This window comes from Lycorma delicatula, chromosome 6, assembly GCF_047948215.1.
Source record: "Lycorma delicatula isolate Av1 chromosome 6, ASM4794821v1, whole genome shotgun sequence".
NCBI classification, from domain to species: Eukaryota; Metazoa; Arthropoda; class Insecta; order Hemiptera; family Fulgoridae; genus Lycorma; species Lycorma delicatula.
This window is the reverse complement of record NC_134460.1, coordinates 12565993-12586856: the sequence shown is the minus strand read 5'-3', so window position 1 is coordinate 12586856 and position 20864 is coordinate 12565993. Positions and strand designations below refer to the sequence as shown.

The 20864-nt window shown below is 30.5% G+C and overlaps 1 protein-coding gene across 1 annotated transcript in view; it reads right to left on the bottom strand.

Moving 5' to 3' along the window:
• LOC142326609 (uncharacterized) overlaps positions 1–20864 on the bottom strand; it is a 215841-nt gene that overhangs the window by 71338 nt on the left and 123639 nt on the right. Inside the window, exon 13 of the mRNA XM_075369199.1 lies at positions 999–1256. Coding sequence (XP_075225314.1) covers positions 999–1256 — 258 coding nt within the window. The remainder of the gene's footprint in view (positions 1–998; positions 1257–20864) is intronic.

Sequence of the window (20864 nt, the reverse complement as noted above, 5' to 3'; positions counted from 1 at the left end):
TCGTATTTTCACATTCAGCGGTCCATCTTTGTTATCTCTACTACATTTCATTACTTTTGTTTTGTTCTTCTTTATTTTCATGCGATAGTTTTTGCGTAGGACTTCATCTATGCCGTTCATTGTTTCTTCTAAATCCTTTTTACTCTCGGCTAGAATTGCTATATCATCAGCAAATCGTAGCATCTTTATCTTTTCACCTTGTACTGTTACTCCGAATCTAAATTGTTCTTTAACATCATTAACTGCTAGTTCCATGTAAAGATTAAAAAGTAACGGAGATAGGGAACATCCTTGTCGGACTCCCTTTCTTATTAGGGCTTCTTTCTTATGTTCTTCAATTGTTATTGTTGCTGTTTGGTTCCTGTACATGTTAGCAATTGTTCTTCTATCTCTGTATTTGAACCCTAATTTTTTTAAAATGCTGAACATTTTATTCCAGTCTACGTTATCGAAAGCCTTTTCTAGGTCTATAAACGCCAAGTATGTTGGTTTGTTTTTCTTTAATCTTCCTTCTACTATTAATCTGAGGCCTAAAATTTCTTCCCTTGTCCCTATACTTTTCCTGAAACCAAATTGGTCTTCTCCTAACACTTCTTCCACTCTCCTTCTGTATAAAATTCTAGTTAAGATTTTTGATGCATGACTAGTTAAACTAATTGTTCTGTATTCTTCACATTTATCTGCCCCTGCTTTGTTTGGTATCATAACTATAACACTTTTTTTGAAGTCAAACCAATATGTAAAATAAATATGGCACTTATAAAAAAAACTAGAAAGCAAAAAATAAGTAATATTTTAGTAATAAGGAAAAAAGAGTTGTATAAAAAACGTTTTTAAAAAATAAATTTTCATTAAATATTACGAAAGAAAAGTATTGAATTATCGAAACTGATGTAAGATACGCGCGGTCGAATAAATAAATATAAAAAATTAACAAAATGTGCTTACTCAGAAACAAGTAATAGTAATTAGAGAAAAATAACTAAATTAAAACTAACCTGTTGCAAGTTTTTAAGGAATGCTTTAACATCGTTTAAATCTTGACTGCAATTATCGCTGTCTTGAACTTTGACCTCGGCAACGTGAGCTAAATCAGATAACGCATCGCGAACGTCTTCCAATTTTTTCCCCAAAGATTCCACTTCTCCTTGTAATAACCCGCTACCTTCAATTCCGACATCTTCAGCTATTTTTGCCACCATCTCTCGCAGCTCTATCAGCCTTTCTTTTTGCGCCGATAATGTTTCTTCAGAAACCTGAAACGAAAAAAAAGGTATTTTACATAATAACCAGTTTAGATCAGCTCTGAAATTATTTATGAAAAGGCTGAAGAAACAAATAGAAAAAAATATTGTGCAATTTTAAGAGACAAAATGAGAGGTAAATACAACTAATTTAGTAAAGTACGTGGAGAAAAGGTATTCCGAAAAAAATGTGAACTAAAAAGGGCTTTGCTTGAATAAACTACAGAAATTAATTAAAAAGGACTAAACAAAATGGGTAAAAATTTAAAAAAATACACTAAATTTAAAAAAAAAATTAATTGTGTTCTTTTTTTGGACGAAAAACGCTTTCGTGTTATCATCGCCCGGAATAAAAGCTTTCATAAAGAAATACAATAAGCGTAATATAATCAAATAAAAATATATAAAATTTAACTAAAATTAAAACTTTACAAACTCCGAGAGGGCGTGTAAAGGCGTGTATTTTTTCTAACAAAATTATACCTAATGTAAAACTAAAATAAAATTTAAAACTAATATCACTAAACGCTTAACTAATATCACAAAGGACTTATAACTAATATCACAGTCAGAATTTTAAAATGGATAAATTTTATTTAAAAAAATAAATAAATAAAAATAAAAACAAAAAACGCAATATAAAAGTAATATAAATATAGAATTTCACAATATCCGAAAGGGGTGTAATTTTTTTATTTTCTTATCCTTCTCGGATAAGAGAATAGAAAAATAAACACAAAAAATAAAAAATAAAAGACACTATAAACATTACCAAAAACAAAACTATACACCACAATATCAAATTTTAGATATAAGACCAGCACGATGCAAAAACAGAAACATCCGGCCTAATTAATACTGTTCTGGAGTTTTTTTATGAAAAAAAAAAAGATTTTATTTTTATTTAATTCGTGTAAAGATCAAAAACCGTTCCTCGCAAGCGAAATAAATCGTTAGCAACAAAAAAGACGAGAGATCTACTGCGTTTTGATAAAAGTAACGAAAGGAATTCAGTGAAACTTCGAAAAGAGACTGCTGTCGAACATGAACTTCTGGAATGTAAGAAAATGGATTATTTATTCCAAGTTTTTCAACTATTTTTTTAATTTTACACGCGAGCAAAGTGAGAGGTTACGATCGCACAAAACCCGTAATAAATTTTACAATACCACCAATTAAAAAAATAATATTTTTTTCTGATGTGACGTGAGGAATGGATGGGTGGGTATCCTACTCCTTTCTTTCTTTCCTGTTTAGCCTCCGGTAACTACCGTTTAGATAATTCTTCAGAGGATGAATGAGGATGATATGTATGAATGTAAATGAAGTGTTAGTCTTGTACATTCTCAGTTCGACCATTCCTGAGATGTGTGGTTAATGTAGAAACCCAACCACCAAAGAACACCGGTATGCACGATCTAGTATTCAAATCCATGTAAAAATATCTGACTTTACTAGGAGGGTATCCTACTCCTAATATTTATTATTAACACTTAACCGCAATTTTATGACAATGAGTAGTATTCAAACAAATTTCGAAGCATACAGTTAGTGTTGTCTATTTTTTCATAACATTTTTCTGTTAAGTTTTGTTTTTAATAATAAAAGTTGATTTTTTTTTGTTTTCATAGACTTTATTACATCGCTTTTCTCGGAATTAAACTCTTCTCTTTAAGTTTTGATAATAAAATTTACCCATTTATTAGTCACTTAACAAAATTATTGTACTTCAAATCTGTTTTTTGTACTTAAAATCAAATTATTGTACTTCAAATCGAACTTTTCTGTTTACGTTGGATACGTGAAAACTACGGAAGGTACAATTGTGGGACCTGTTTTATTCGATTTTTCAGGCCCAAAAATATAAGAACTCATCACGTTTACCCCTAATATAATGCCTAAAAAATTTCAGTATGATCTCGTTTCACCTGGGAAACTGAAATCCGAGCGAAATATTTCGCTAGCTGTAACTCCATCGATACGTTTATATAAAACCTTTTTCCTTGTTTCAAGTTCTAGAATCAGATCTCAAATTATTTCCCTTACCTTCTGAATCACTGTATATCGCGTTGAACGGGATGCAGAATTAATTTTAATAAATATATTTTTTATTTGTATTTAAAAAAAGACATCGATAAAATAATACTACTTTTCGTTTCTTGTAAAGTATGCCGAATTATGGTGTTAGGTTAGACGAAAACAGATCTATTGTCTGATTTGATCGACGTGGATATTGGATATTAGTTTTTTAAGAATATCTTAAAGAACATACTTAATGAGAATTCATAAATAGTACGCTAAAAAAAATAAAGAAAACAACAAACTAATTCACAAGATTTTTTAATTTATTTGATGGAAAATTAATAAAAAATTATCTCAAAAATTAAACGCTAAGTTCATTTACATCATTTTAAAAATGTGTCGCTACTAAAGCGCATATCTGATATTTTCATTTTTAGAATAGTTAGTTAACTAAATACTTAGAATCTATAAATCCAGTTTCTCCATATGTTTTACAATTTGTAACCTCTTTTACTAATTTTTACGTTTTGTATAAAGAAAGTAGCAATTACTGCGATAAAATACAGCGCTAAAGAACTACACATCAATATTAAAAAAAGCAAAATAACTAAATTAGAACAAGAAAAAATAATAAAAAAACTGAATAAATCAAGAATGGTAAGAAAGAAAAATAAACAACGAAAAAATTAATTAACGGCCAAAAAACGACACAATTTTTACATGTAGTTCATTACACGTTTTCGTTTTAATAAGATTAATAGAATGTAAATCATAGATCAAAGATGAACGATTTTTTCTGTTAAATTAATTCGGTTTACAACACACAGCAGTAAAAAACTCAATTAATTCAGTTATTTTTGGGTACGCTGTGTAATGCATTAAGATAACAACTAACTCCGGATGCACGTTTCCCCACCACGGCCTACAACATTCGACAACCAATCATTCTAAAAACGGATTCTCTCTTTCTACACCCGACATTAAGATAATACTGAGATAACAAATATTTAACGCGATAAATAATCATTACTATTATCTACGAAAGAGACGGTGTGACATTTTTTAATATTATAAAACTGAATAAATAATACAGTTATAATAACGCAATTAAATAGCTTAATACAGAATAATAAATACATTAATAAAGAATTACATATTTATATATTAATAAACAACAAACTAATTCACAAGATTTTTTAATTTATTTGATGGAAAATTAATAAAAAATTATCTCAAAAATTAAACGCTAAGTTCATTTGCATCATTTTAAAAAATGTGTTGCTACTAAAGCGCAATATCTGATATTTTCATTTTTAGAATAGTTAGTTAACTAAATACTTAGAATCCATAAATCCAGTTTCTCCATATGTTTTACAATTTGTAACCTCTTTTACTAATTCTATTTTACTAATCTATTTTAACAGATTCTCATAAAATATAACTCTCTTTTTGTCCGTTTAGCCTCCGGAACTACCGTAGGTATTACTTCAGAGATGATATCATAAAATATAACTGGTGTTAATAAACGATGGTAATCGGTTTCAAATATTTAATATAAATAATTAATACCAATTTATTCTTTTTAAATGTCTTCTCATCCTAGTACGTTTTTGAAAAGTGTTGGTTCTTTTTTGAGACAACAGATTATCCCTAATATAAATATTTTTGTAACTCAAACTCTTACATTAAATAACACGTGACTGTGAAAACTTCACGTATGATACCGGGTGAGCAACTTCTAACCGAGCCTGCTCGAACTGCAATTATTTGAGGACCTTTAACGCTGCTACTACTAACACCACTAACGGTTGTATATGTTTATACTCTAGTCAACTGTTGTCAGTGGTAAACTGTTCGTACTTGCGGAATAATTTTCGTTCTTAACAGTAATAATTGTCTAAAATACCTAATCCGATAGAGAAAGGGGCTGATTTAGTGAAAGTTTTTGTGCTTTCTGGACCTCTTCAAGATGAGAAAATCGGTATACGGTGTGGTGTTTCTGTTTTTTTTTAACATGACTGTCTATACAGAAGTGTACCACAAAATTTTGAAGAATTCTTCCTTCAGTTGATATATAGTGAAAAAGAGTAAGGCTTCTTCCAACACGACGGAGGAACGCGTCAACCATCAAACGATTCACTAACAAGCGTTCAAGCGATTTCCACACAGAGGGGATTTTCCGCGTTTCCCAGATTTATCTAGTTACGATTTTTTCCTCAGGACCTATTTGAAGGGTAGAGTTTATACATCTAACTTACGGATTAACTGAAGACGGACGTTCTCAAGAAATTGACAGTACTGACAACGTTTTGCGTCTGGTGACTCCGAATTTAACCACTCGAGCACCAAAACGCATCGCTGCGTAGGGCGTTCATTTCGAATAATTTTTGTAAAAATATGGTAAATTTTTGTTAATGTAATGCAGAATCTAATTTACGTTTTCGTTTTTTCACTTAATTCATAAAATTTTACACGTTTCATCTGCGTTTAGTCTGTAGCGGCTCCATTTTAAGTCGCTCACCGTGTTCTTACGAGGTCTTTCTTTTAAATATTAGAAAGAAAATTGTAGTACCTCATATATGACCGTTAAAAATCCGTAAAACGTTTTTTTTTTTGTTGTTTTTTTTTTTGACGAAATATAACTTCGGTATAATATAATAGTAACAATTAATCTTCGACGACATCTATAGAGAAAAAACCATTTTTTACGTATAATTTTCCGGACCGCACCGCTACGTAAATTTTTTTCGAGAAATAATTTAAAAATATACTGAGCCGAGTAAAATAATTTCTTTCAAGGTTTTAAAAAGCTAAAATTGTTTTAACCGCCATGCATTCCGCATATTAGGTTAAGAATCATCAACCGTAGTGTTGATTAATCTGTAAACGATCATATATATATATATATATATATATATACAGTTAATGGAACCACGTATGCAGTTGTAAAGTTGTAACGTGTCATAAAACAGGAACTGTGGTACCGAAAGACGGACGGCAGTTTTTGTGCCAAGAATCTAACAAAATCAATAATGTATTTGTAAAAAAAAATCGTTAACTGGCCTGTTAAAAAGTGATCGTGACTATGGTTTGGCTTCCATAAATATGAATTGTGTAGACCGATATTTAGAAAAATAGAACTATTAACATCGCTAAGTTTATAATGATGAATGTACAATCTACTAAAAATAACAATGTCTAACGCTATCAAACCAGAAAACAAAACTGTTTACGTATAATTCAGCAAACGAACAATATTTTGGCTTATATGACAGAGAATTATTATGCTTATTTTGCTATTTTCAATAAATTACCAAACTATTTAAACAACTTTCAACTAATTTATTTAAAATGCAGTTAAATTATTTTATTTTTATACAAACATATTACTTTGTCGATAACTTCGTATAATTTTTTTTTTTTTGGTTTTTTTTTCTGGGCGATAAACGCTTCCGCGTTATCATCGCCTGGACACAACACATTTGTTGTCATAAGCATATATTATCGCATTTTACATCTCAATTAAAATAATAAAAAAATTAAACGAATTTTCTGTATCACGTTCAACGTATACGTAAATGTTTATATTTTAAATTATAATACTCTCTACTCGCATCTACTACACTGTATATTTTACAATTAACTGTATTTTTTAATGCTGACCTGAATAAATTTTACCAGTGTTTCCTTGATCCATCCAATCAGAAACCCGGGAAATTTATTTTTTTTACCCATGAAATAGCATATCCTACTCCTTCGAGTAGATAAGACTATATATAATAATAAATAATAAATAATGAATAATAATAATAAGAATAAGAAGAAGAAGAAAAAGAAATAATAATAATATACATAATAAGAAATATTCTTATAATTCGGATATATCACATTCCCGGAATTCAGGAATGTGACATATTGAATTCATACTGAATTCAGGAATTCAACGTTCAGGAATGTGTTATATAGACCACATTCCTGATACGATCTATATAATGTATTATTACGTCTAAATTAGAATAAAAAATTTATTTATGCGTTTGCTAGGGCACTTTTTTATTAAGCTAATAGGAAACAACCAAAGCTCTTAATACTGCCTGAAAACGTTTTTTTTTTTTTTTTTTTTTTTGTCTTCAGTCATTTGACTGGTTTGATTCAGCTCTCCAAGATTCCCTATCTAGTGCCAGTCGTTTCATTTCAGTATACCCTCTACATCCTACATCACTAACAATTTGTTTTACATATTCCAAACGTGGCCTGCCTACACAATTTTTCCCTTCTACTTGTCCTTCCAAAATTAAAGCGACTATTCCAGGATGCCTTAGTATGTGGCCTATAAGTCTGTCTCTTCTTTTAACTATATTTTTCCAAATGCTTCTTTCTTCATCTATTTGCCGCAATACCTCCTCATTTGTCACTTCATCCACCCATCTGATTTTTAACATTCTCCTATAGCACCGCATTTCAAAAGCTTCTAATCTTTTCTTCTCAGATACTCCGATCGTCCAAGTTTCACTTCCATATAAAGCGACACTCCTAACATACACTTTCAAAAATATTTTCCTGACATTTAAATTAATTTTTGATGTAAACAAATTATATTTCTTACTGAAGGCTCGTTTAGCTTGTGCTATTCGGTATTTTATATCGCTCCTGCTTCGTCCATCTTTAGTAATTTTACTTCCCAAATAACAAAATTCTTCTACCTCCATAATCTTTTCTCCTCCTATTTTCACATTCAGCGGTCCATCTTTGTTATTTCTACTACATTTCATTACTTTTGTTTTGTTCTTGTTTATTTTCACGCGATAGTTCTTGCGTAGGACTTCATCTATGCCGTTCATTGTTTCTTCTAAATCCTTTTTATTCTCGGCTAGAATTACTATATCATCAGCAAATCGTAGCATCTTTATCTTTTCACCTTGTACTGTTACTCCGAATCTAAATTGTTCTTTAACATCATTAACTGCTAGTTCCATGTAAAGATTAAAAAGTAACGGAGATAGAGAACATCCTTGTCGGACTCCCTTTCTTATTATGGCTTCTTTCTTATGTTCTTAAATTATTACTCTTACTGTTTGGTTCTTGTAAATGTAAGCAATTGTTCTTCTATCTCTGTATTTGAACCCTAATTTTTTTTAAATGCTGAACATTTTATTCCAGTCTACGTTATCGAATGCCTTTTCTAGGTCTATAAACGCCAAGTATGTTGGTTTGTTTTTCTTTAATCTTCCTTCTACTATTAATCTGAGGCCTAAAATTGCTTCCCTTGTCCCTATACCTTTCCTGAAACCAAATTGGTCTTCTCCTAACACTTCCTCCACTCTCCTCTCAATTCTTCTGTATAGAATTCTAGTTAAGATTTTTGATGCATGACTAGTTAAACTAATTGTTCTGTATTCTTCACATTTATCTGCCCCTGATTTCTTTGGTATCATTACGATAACACTTTTTTTGAAGTCTGACGGAAATTCCCCTTTTTCATAAATATTACACACCAGTTTGTATAATCTATCAATCGCCTCCTCCCCTGCACTGCGCAGTAATTCTACAGGTATTCCGTCTATTCCAGGAGCCTTTCTGCCATTTAAATCTTTTAATGCTGAAAACGTTAAGAAAGGTAATTTCACATGTTTATATGCACGCGCGCAAGTCCGTGAATGTTACTTTAAAATATATAATTTAAGTTTTGCAGTGTATCTTTTTTCATCAGATAAATTACTTTTGAATGAATTACGTATGTTCGTGTGCTAATTTAACTACGTAATCGTTAATGTAGTTGCTTATATTTTACGAGAAAAGCTTTGGATCTGAGGAGCAAACGACAAATGACGTAGAATTTAATTATAACTTTTATATCTACTGCAATTATATTACGTAATAAACATTACACTTGAAAATGAATATGAAGTACGATAAAACGGATCGGTAATTTATATGCTACTTGAAGTCTACAAAAAATAAATCGCCCGCTTAAAATAGAAAAGCGTTTTTCAAAAATACTTTACTATGCAGTAAACAAAAATTTAAAACCGACATCCCATTCAAATATTTACTCTTACAAAGAAAATAAAACTTTATGTACCGAATGCAGTGTATGTAATTTCTTTTAACAGACACGAAATATTTGTGTTAAATATATTAAACAAATAAATCGGAATGGTTTTATCTTTCAGAACGGACCGAGGTAAACACACACGCTGGCGAGACCAGTCTAGCATCCGACAAATAGAAAATTATTTATGCAACCGTATAGAACAAACTAAATGTTAGGATTTTTATCAGTCGCTAACTGTTAAATGGGGACAAAATTGACTAAAGTGAAATAAAATTCGGTACAGTTTAATATTAATATAATTAAGAATGTAACACGTCCGATAGGATCAAATTTTACAAGATTATCTAACCAGTAAAATTATTATACAAATTTTTGAAACGCAGGAATATGACCTGATTATAGACTTTTTTAATTTTTAATGATTTATTACCGGTATTTTTTTTTTTTTGTCTTCAGTCACTTGACTGGTTTGATGCAGCTTTCCAAGATTCCCTATCTAGTGCTAGTCGTTTCATTTCAGTATACCCTCTACATCCTACATCCCTAACAATTTGTTTTACATATTCCAAACGTGGCCTGCCTACACAATTTTTTCCTTCTACCTGTTCTTCCAATATTAAAGCGACTATTCCAGGATGCCTTAGTATGTGGCCTATAAGTCTGTCTCTTCTTTTAACTATATTTTTCCAAATGCTTCTTTCTTCATCTATTTGCCGCATTACCTCTTCATTTGTCACTTTATCCACCCATCTGATTTTTAACATTCTCCTATAGCACCGCATTTCAAAAGCTTCTAATCTTTCTTCTCAGATACTCCGATCGTCTAAGTTTCACTTCCATATAAAGCGACACTCCAAACATATACTTTCAAAAATCTTTTCCTGACATTTAAATTAATTTTTGATGTAAACAAATTATATTTCTTACTGAAGGCTCGTTTCGCTTGTGCTATTCGGCATTTTATATCGCTCCTGCTTCGTCCATCTTTAGTAATTCTACTTCCCAAATAACAAAATTCTTCTACCTCCATAATCTTTTTTCCTCCTATTTTCACATTCAGCGGTCCATCTTTGTTATTTCTACTACATTTCATTACTTTTGTTTTGTTCTTGTTTATTTTCACGCGATAGTTCTTGCGTAGGACTTCATCTATGCCGTTCATTGTTTCTTCTAAATCCTTTTTACTCTCGGCTAGAATTACTACATCATCAGCAATTCGTAGTATCTTTATCTTTTCACCTTGTACTGTTACTCCGAATCTAAATTGTTCTTTAACATCATTAACCGCTAGTTCCATGTAAAGATTAAAAAGTAACGGCGATAGGGAACATCCTTGTCAGACTCCCTTTCTTATTACGGCTTCTTTCTTACGTTCTTCAATTATTACTGTTGCTGTTTGGTTCCTGTACATGTTAGCAATTTTTCTTCTATCTCTGTATTTGAACCCTAATTTTTTTAAAATGCTGAACATTTTATTCTACCATTTTATACCGGTATTACAAATTTGTATATGCGGGCAAGTCACCACGAGTCATCGCCTCAAAAGTCTATACTTAATCTAAATTACTATCGATTGTTATAAAACTATTATCGACGAAGGATTCATGTTAGAATTGATTTTTAAACGTACTACCATTTTATTATTTGTACTGATATAAAACGGCTTGAATATTAAAAATAAATGTCGCGTTAAAATTTCAATAAATAGAAAACTTAATTCACTTTATAAGAGAATGAAGAAAAAAATAAAGATGCAGAGTTTTTCGCGTGCAGTGCTACAGAGTGATACACGAAAAATATAACAAATTTTCATGACATGTTCTGTCGATGAAAATAAAGACGAAAGTTCACATAAACATACCGAAAATACGGATAGACACCAAACACATTGCTTGTCGGGCAGAATGCTGTATCTACTATGGCGGAAGATATTTTCAGCAGTTTATTTTATTGTTTGTAAATTGGTCTGCGTCTGTATCAGTTATTTTTTCTAAAATATTTAATTATTTTGTTTTGTAGCGGTGAATATTTTGTTTCTTTTAATACCCGATTTAAATCTGCAGCATTTTGATATCTTTGCTTTTAATAACTTTGAGATTCTTAAGTTCGTGGACTTTCTATGGACTTTATTTATACCGTTTTACTCGCGATAAAATTCGCTCCTAGTTTTATTTAATATTTATTACGCATTTAAAAAATGTTATTTTATGCCAAACATAAAATAATGTTTTTCGACCCCGATCTTTTATCTTCTACTTCAGATTTCTTGAAATGTATTAAAAATACATTCTGGGACCTATTTTTTAAAACTTTTTCAGGGAAGATTTCATATAAAACCGCTAAATTTATCCCTTAATTTGAGTGCCGAGAATTACAGTCTGGCTTAATTTTACCGAAGGCGCCAAAATCAGGGCAAATCTTTCGTTAGCCGACACTCGCTAACGAAGCGTTTCCGAACCTATGTTTATACGAACATTTTTGTTTAATTTCACCATTAGAACATGCGGTGAAAGTTTTTTACACTCTTCCTGAATCACCCGATCGATATATGATCCGAAAAAGTAACGAACGGTTCGGTTTTTAAACCGAAAACACATATGAAAAATTAATTTAAAAAAATTACATAAATATAAAGTTTATAAGATATTGTAAAACATTTGAAACGTTTTTTTCTTTATATTTTAACTACACTATCAATTTAATTATATAATATCGTCAATATTGCACAACAATAGCCCTGCAAATAAATATTAATGCAATATATTTAAAAAATAAAATAATGAAACTGAGTTTTAAAAACCCCGTTCTGAAAATTAAAAGTAATATTTTTGAATTATTTTTTTAATTTAATGAAGTCAAAATTTAAAGATGAATTCAAAAAAAGTAATAGTTTTTTTAAATTAGGGTTTTTTGAACTCGTTTTATTATTTATTTTATTTTCCCATTTTTATTTAAAGTATAAAAAACTAACAAAAAAATTCGCAAGTAACTCAAACCGATGAATCGATAAAAATAAAAAAAGTAATGAAGGAAAATGACTAGACACTACGACTGAGCATGACCGAAAGCTCTTCGGGATCCGGGAATAACTATTATTTTTTTATCCTAAATTTATCGACTAATTTTCTTGAATGTTCAAGTGAAAATACTTTGAATATCTGAATTATATCGGTCTACAGATAATTACGTTATACTAATCATTGTCGATTACGACAATATCTTCTACGTAGACGATGTAATTTTTATAATTAAACTAAATTTTTCATCTTCCGCTTTTGTTATATGGAAAAAATTTAGAAGAAGAATTTTATAAACAAAATAAAAAAAAACGTATCAACGAAATGGTCCATTTGGTGACGCGAAGGCTTTATTAAAAAAATGGGTCTGACAGATTTAGAAACTCCTCGTTTCTTGAACACAGTTAAAAACTGAACAAATATAAATTCTACTGTAATATCTCATTAAAATTTTATAAAAACAACTAACAGTTAATTTATAGAATTCATTAACATTACTAACGCACAATACACTCGCAATATAAGGTATGAAATAAATAAAGAATATCTGACGTCACGGTCTGTCGTGTGTAGCTCCTTTTTTTGGTATGATATTTTAATGCTGGCCTTTGGAGAGGATGTCGCAGGAAAGTCAAGGTTCATGCGCATTGTATGTCAGCACATTGGTTTTAACTGTAATTTATTATAAAAAGTCTTGCGATGAGATGTTAACGTACTTATTTCAAGACATCTTTGTAATTTCATTTTTTTTAACATTCTTCTTTTACACATTTTTAACTTAATTTTTATCCGAATTAAATTTATAAGAATTGCTGCAAGTTATTTATTAAGCACGTAAATATTCACAGTTACATTTGGATTTATTTGTCGCGAAAACCTACAGAATAAAATTAAAAGAAGAAGGTTGCACTAAAAATTTATTTTAATACGACAAAGATAAAGTGCAATAAAAAAAACACCAAAAAAAAAATACAGAAACTAAGTATGAGCTTGCAAAGCGAGTAACAATAAAACATAATTCAAATTCAGAACTTAAATTTAAAAAAAAAAACACTCCTGAATTCTGCAAACACAGACAGATATCCAAGGAATATTTAATCACCTTGACAATAACTTTTATCTGGCGTGAAGTACATGTTCTTTAAACTAATTATTTATCATTATTCATATATAGGAAATTCACATTTTTTTTTTTTTTGTCTTCAGTCATTTGACTGGTTTGATGCAGCTCTCCAAGATTCCCTATCTAGTGCTAGTCGTTTCATTTCAGTATACCCTCTACATCCTACATCCCCAACAATTTGTTTTACATACTCCAAACGTGGCCTGCCTACACAATTTTTCCCTTCTACCTGTCCTTCCAATATTAAAGCGACTATTCCAGGATGCCTTAGTATGTGGCCTATAAGTCTGTCTCTTCTTTTAACTATATTTTTCCAAATGCATCTTTCTTCATCTATTTGCCGCAATACCTCTTCATTTGTCACTTTATCCACCCATCTGATTTTTAACATTCTCCTATAGCACCGCATTTCAAAAGCTTCTAATCTTTTCTTCTCAGATACTCCGATCGTCCAAGTTTCACTTCCATATAAAGCGACACTCCAAACATACACTTTCAAAAATCTTTTCCTGACATTTAAATTCATTTTTGATGTAAACAAATTATATTTCTTACTGAAGGCTCGTTTAGCTTGTGCTATTCGGCATTTTATATCGCTCCTGCTTCGTCCATCTTTAGTAATTTTACTTCCCAAATAACAAAATTCTTCTACCTCCATAATCTTTTCTCCTACTATTTTCACATTCAGCGGTCCATCTTTGTTATTTCTACTACATTTCATTACTTTTGTTTTGTTCTTGTTTATTTTCACGCGATAGTTTTTGCGTAGGACTTCATCTATGCCGTTCACTGTTTCTTCTAAATCCTTTTTACTCTCGGCTAGAATTACTATATCATCAGCAAATCGTAGCATCTTTATCTTTTCACCTTGTACTGTTACTCCGAATCTAAATTGTTCTTTAACATCATTAACTGCTAGTTCCATGTAAAGATTAAAAAGGTAACGGAGATAGGGAACATCCTTGTCGGACTCCCTTTCTTATTACGGCCTCTTTCTTATGTTCTTCAATTGTTACTGTTGCTGTTTGGTTCCTGTACATGTTAGCAATTGTTCTTCTATCTCTGTATTTGAACCCTAATTTTTTTAAAATGCTGAACATTTTATTCTAGTCTACGTTATCGAAAGCCTTTTCTAGGTCTATAAACGCCAAGTATGTTGGTTTGTTTTTCTTTAATCTTCCTTCTACTATTAATCTGAGGCCTAAAATTGCTTCCCTTGTCCCTATACTTTTCCTGAAACCAAATTGGTCTTCTCCTAACACTTCTTTCACTCTCCTCTCAATTCTTCTGTATAAAATTCTAGTTAAGATTTTTGATGCATGACTAGTTAAACTAATTGTTCTGTATTCTTCACATTTATCTGCCCCTGCTTTCTTTGGTATCATAACTATAACACTTTTTTTGAAGTCTGATGGAAATTCCCCATTTTCATAAATATTACACACCAGTTTGTATAATCTATCAATCGCTTCCTCACCTGCACTGCGCAGTAATTCTATAGGTATTCCGTCTATTCCAGGAGTCTATTCCAGGTCTAATTATCATTATTCATATATAGGAAATTCACATTAAAAATGTTTATTCCGGGTTAAACCTTTGAGAGTAAAAAAAGTACCCGTGGGAATTTTTTCCCCATAGTAAACAACTCTGATTATCATCATCTATTTCGAAACTTAACATTGAAAATAAAAATGATTAAAGCTTTAAAAAATATATCAAGTAGAAAAAATTTAAAATTAAAAAATTTCCCTGTAAATGGAAAAAAAATTATCTCAAGTTTAGAAACGAAAGTCTGCAAATAGGAAAATTCATATCTTTAAACGGCGAACAATCAAACGGCGGTTCTCATAATTCAAGAAGTAGGAAAAAGTGAAAAAAATTAATAAATGATATTAAAAAAAATTATCCTTCTAGAAAAGATAATTCTGATTAAAAAATACATCTATTAGAAATAAAAACTGTAATAAATGGGAGTGCAAGAGGAACATATTAAAAGGAACTCGTATTTATAACTAACATAAATGTAGAAAATAAGAAATACCAGTGGAAATCCATACTGCTGCAACCTAAATATAGAAGCGATAAATAAAGAAAAACAAAATAACAAATAATGTATGATGATAACAAATTGAATTACAGCTGACCAGCCTATTACGACGTTACTAAACGATTACTAAAAAACATCGAAAATAAAAAGAACACAAACAAAATAGAACAAACAACACAGCTAACAAAAGCACGAAAAGCCCTCTATAGAAAAAAATGAAGTTGTAAAATGAAAATTTATATACGATTAAATATGCCCTGTTAAATAAACAAGGGTTCAATTTATAACGGCAGCGTCATTAGAAAGCGTCAGATAAAAGGTAGAAGAAAAGATATTGTAACCGATTTACATAATCGTAACGTTTACAGGCGAGAAACTAAGTCGAATATTAAGTACATGACAGACAGTCTTGATGCGTCTTCCGTGAACCATTAGGTATCTACGGCTCAAAAGGGTGTGGTCTATTCTGATTACAGTTATAACATTTTCCTTGCGTACGTCTATCGCTACCGTTCTATGAACACAACCTGTCCATGCGGCTTACCAAAAATAAACAAAAATAAGGGACCTTAGATTACTGAAAAAATCATCAGAGTAAGAAGGGTTTAAAATTCAATAACTAAAAATATGACGTTTTGTTTAAAAATAAATCTTAGAAGCGTAACAGTTATCCGCCGCAAGAAGTAAAACCGACCGAATACCGCACTATAAAAACTAATTAAACCTTTAATAAAAGTTTGATGATAAGTGATAAAAAGGAAGATGTTCTCAAAAAAAAAAAAATTGAAAAATCAAGTACTCAAAAGGAAATACGCAAAAATAACATAGATGTTAAACGTATAAGCGAGTACCATCGTACAACGTAATACGCGACTACGTCTGGAAATAAAGAACGCAGAGATTGTAAAGGGACGTCTACAAATGAAAAGAAAAAGTTAACCGACATAAAAATTCATTATTTAGAAAAGAGGTAAAACGTTTACACATATACATATGTGTTTACACAATATTATATACAATATATATATACAATATTATATACATATGAATTAGCGAGAAGAAGTAGAAAATAAATTGAAACTAAATAAAGGTACAACCACCTTGCAAAATTACTATAAATAAAAACAGAATATAATAATTGAAATACGCTGCAAATAATCCGCACACACGTATTCTAATATACATGTGACTGAAAAAGAAGTGTAAAATATCTCCAAAAATGGAAAGTAGATGAAAAATATATTACAATTTAAATAATTTTTTTTTAATTTAAAATTTTAAAAAGTATGACGATACTGTATTTTGTGAATAATTTAAAACCTTATTGCCGTTGAAAACTTTCTGAACTAAAATTTTTAACTACTGTAAAATCACGGAAGAAAATAATTACGTTTGTACACAATTTTTGTTTTTATGGGCCGACAGTGAGTTATATAAGATTTAACTATACGCTTGATATAACTTTATTTACAGTTAAAGCTAAAATTCATAAATCTCATTATTCCCAGAACACGACTGCGATCGAGTAAAATCCCTTACTGTTAGTTACTTAATCAGTAGAAGTGAGGATAGGAATTTTCAGACATTGCATATATTACACGGACTTGAATACTAGATCGTGGATACCGGTGTTCTTTGGTTTCAATTAACCACACATCTCAGAAATGGTCGAACTGAGAATGTACAAGACTACACTTCATTTATACTCACACATATCATCCTCATTCATCCTTTGAAGTATTATCTGAACGGTATTTACCGGAGGCTAAACAGGAAAAATAAAGACATTGCATATATGACCCATCGGGTTGGTCTAGTGGTTAACGCGTCTTCCCAAATCAGTTGATTTGGAAAGTCGAGAGTTAAAGCGTTCAAGTCCTAGTAAAGCCAGTTATTTTTACACGGATTTGAATACTAGATCGTGGATACCGGTGTTCTTTGGTGGTTGGATTTCAATTAACCACACATCTCAGGAACGGTCGAACTGAGTACAAGACTACACTTCATTTACACTCAAACATATCATCCTCATTCATCCTCTGAAGTATTATCTGAACGGTATTTACCGGAGGCTAAACAGGAAAAATAAAGAAAGACATTGCATATATGACCCATCGGGTTGGTCTAGTGGTTAACGCGTCTTCCCAAATCAGTTGATTCGGAAAGTCGAGAGTTAAAGCGTTCAAGTCCTAGTAAAGCCAGTTATTTTTACACGGATTTGAATACTAGATCGTGGATACCGGTGTTCTTTGGTGGTTGGATTTCAATTAACCACACATCTCAGGAACGGTCGAACTGAGTACAAGACTACACTTCATTTACACTCATACATATCATCCTCATTCATCCTCTGAAGAATTATCTAAACGGTAGTTACCGGAGGCAAAACAGGAAAAAATAGAGACATTGCATATATGGGGGTGCACCTTCTGTTAATAAATGTTTATTTATAATTTTGTAATCGATTTAACGAATAATATCAAAGAAAGAACTAAGATCGATTAAGCTTCATCCAAAAAAATTGAAAAGTCAAAGGTATTTATAATCTCGAAAGGTTTTCAGCATCTTCGATCAGTCGATTTGAGTTAAACGCATTATTTTTTGTACGAATTATCAAAACCCAGTTGCCGTTAACCGATCAAGTAAGTTAAAGATACGAAAATTTTCACGAAATCGACCGATGAACTGTGTTATAACAAGCTAAATCGTATTCAGTACATCAGTACAAGACCCACCGAGTTGGTCTAGTGGTTAACGCGTCTTCCCAAATCAACTGATTTGGAAGTCGAGAGTTACAGCGTTCAAGTCCTAGTAAAGCCAGATATTTTTACACGGATTTGAATACTAGATCGTGGATACCGGTGTTCTTTGGTGGTTGGGTTTCCATTAACCACACATCTCAGGTATGGTCGAACTGAGAATGTACAAGACCTACAGTACTTCATTTACACTCATACATATCATCCTTATTCATCCTCTGAAGAATTATCTAAACGGTAGTTACCGGAGGCTAAACAGAAAAAAAGAAAAAAAAGTACATCAGTACAAGGAAATCTTTATTATATGTCCAAAACTGCCTTAAGAACAAAGAGGAGAGTCTTATGAGAGTCAAACATAGGATGACCCAAAAAAAGTGTAATTCGTTAGCTTAATTATAACAACGAATATTACACGGCAAAATAATAATTACGTTACGGTAGCAAACTGGTAAACTGGATATAATTTTCCAATAACAAACAAAGAATAGCGAACGACGAATGCTAATAAATTTCTTTTGGGAAAATTAAACAAAAAGAATTACGAAATAAAAGCATTAGTATTACTATGAAAATTAATCGATAAATACGCATAATAATTATTAATAGCTATTAAATTCATACCTGTTGTTTTTCGTTCATATTTAAATTTAAATCGATTTCAAAATTCATTATCGATTAAAAAACTTATTTAACACACTTGATTACTGATTTTTTAAACTATGCTGACACTGAAACGAAAAATGTAACAAACAAAATATCTACCGCATTAACAATTTAACAAGAAAAAACCCACGTGCTGTACATTTATACTTCAGTCTACTAAACCGTACATAAAAGTGAACAGTCAACAGTCAGTTCGTTCTCTATTTCTCCAATCCGAGGCTATTTTTACAAGCAAACTCCATTTCACCCGTCTCGAGATGCTTATTTAACAGAAACTTATAGACTACACGCCCGCCGGCGGAGAATTCTTTCTTTCTACTTAGACTTAATTTTGTATTACATTATTCCAGGCTAACATTAAATTTTAAAACAGATAAATGCGTAAAACAACTTTAAGTTTTACACGCGATGCGATTTTTAATACCTAGAAATATGTCTATTAATCCGTAAATGAAATTTCAATTATAAGAGAAAATAAAATATAATTTCTTTTGTAATCGAACATTTCCTCGGCTAATATTGCCCAAATTTTTAAAAACAGAACAAATTTTTATTCGATAAAAATAGAAACAGTTTAATACTTAGTATGTAAAATAAACAAAATTATGTCTGAAAAGTAGTAGCAAAGATAACTAATAGAAAATCAGAAACATTGAAGATAGACAGAAGCTGCTGTGACAGCTTCTATCATAGACAATGACTATTACAGAGAACCCTGAAGCGATTAGATTCTCTGTTAACAATGGGAAGTAAATTTCAACAATAGTAATCGACTACAAAAGCAGTTTTTCAATTCACAAGAGATATTTTCAGGTTTGAAATAACTACTGTAACGATAAAAGAAAAACAAAAAAAAAATATATAAAATAAAATTACCAACGAAATATAATGGTAATAAAAACTGTCGATAGTGTATATCTCTAAAAAATCCATACGTACGTAATATTTTCTATAAAATAACTCGCTTGTGGTAAATTACTGTAAGTGGAAAAGATAACGTGAATTAATCATCGACGTATAAAACACAGAGAAAAACCACTAGCTTTAATTAAAAATACGATAATGCCATAAAACTATTATGCAATTTTTCCGTAACTTCTAAAATTAGAAGGAGGAAAAATGAATAATATGCCGTGTAAATACGATTATCATACTGAAATTCTTAAAAATTGCAGTATGACAAAACTAAACATACACTGAGCTGTTCAGACAAAACTCGAAAAGTGAATAACGCCTAATGAAAAATGATACTGCAATTAGATGAAGGTTATTATTAAATAATACACAATAAATATTTCTTCTCAACGTCTCTTTTTTTGGAGAGCGAAGATAAAATAATAATATCTATTATTTTATAAATCTATATTAAGAATTTTATTAAAAAGTTTTATAAAGTATTCTTTCAACCGAGAAATTAAAAAAACAATATAAAAATATTTGTTTTGTACGTCTTTTCCACATTATTTTTCTGCCCGAAGTTATCTGTAAATACATAAACTCTACGCAAACATGAAGGAATTTGAAAAAAATAAGGACTCTTAATTGTTTAATGTAAAAAAAAACCCGACGTGGACACAATATTTCATTAATAATTTCTGATACTTTTTCATATTTTTTTTTTTATTATTATTGAATTATTTTTTATTGTAAATATTTTTTTTTTACAATCACAGGTTAATATTTATTAAAAAGCCAATATATTTAAATTAAAAAAAAAAAGTTAAAAAAAGGAAGTCCGAACCAATGTGCTTTCTCCTTGTAAAACACAAATATTTCATTAATTACTATAACTCTGGAACGTATGAAAAATAAGTACCACCTATGATATATCGTTGAAAACCTCTCGGTGAGGGCTTATTACTGCGGTTAAGAAAAAGTCCAAAATTCAGATTTTTCGGGATTTTGGGCTTTTTTGGACACTTTTGGTCCAGTCG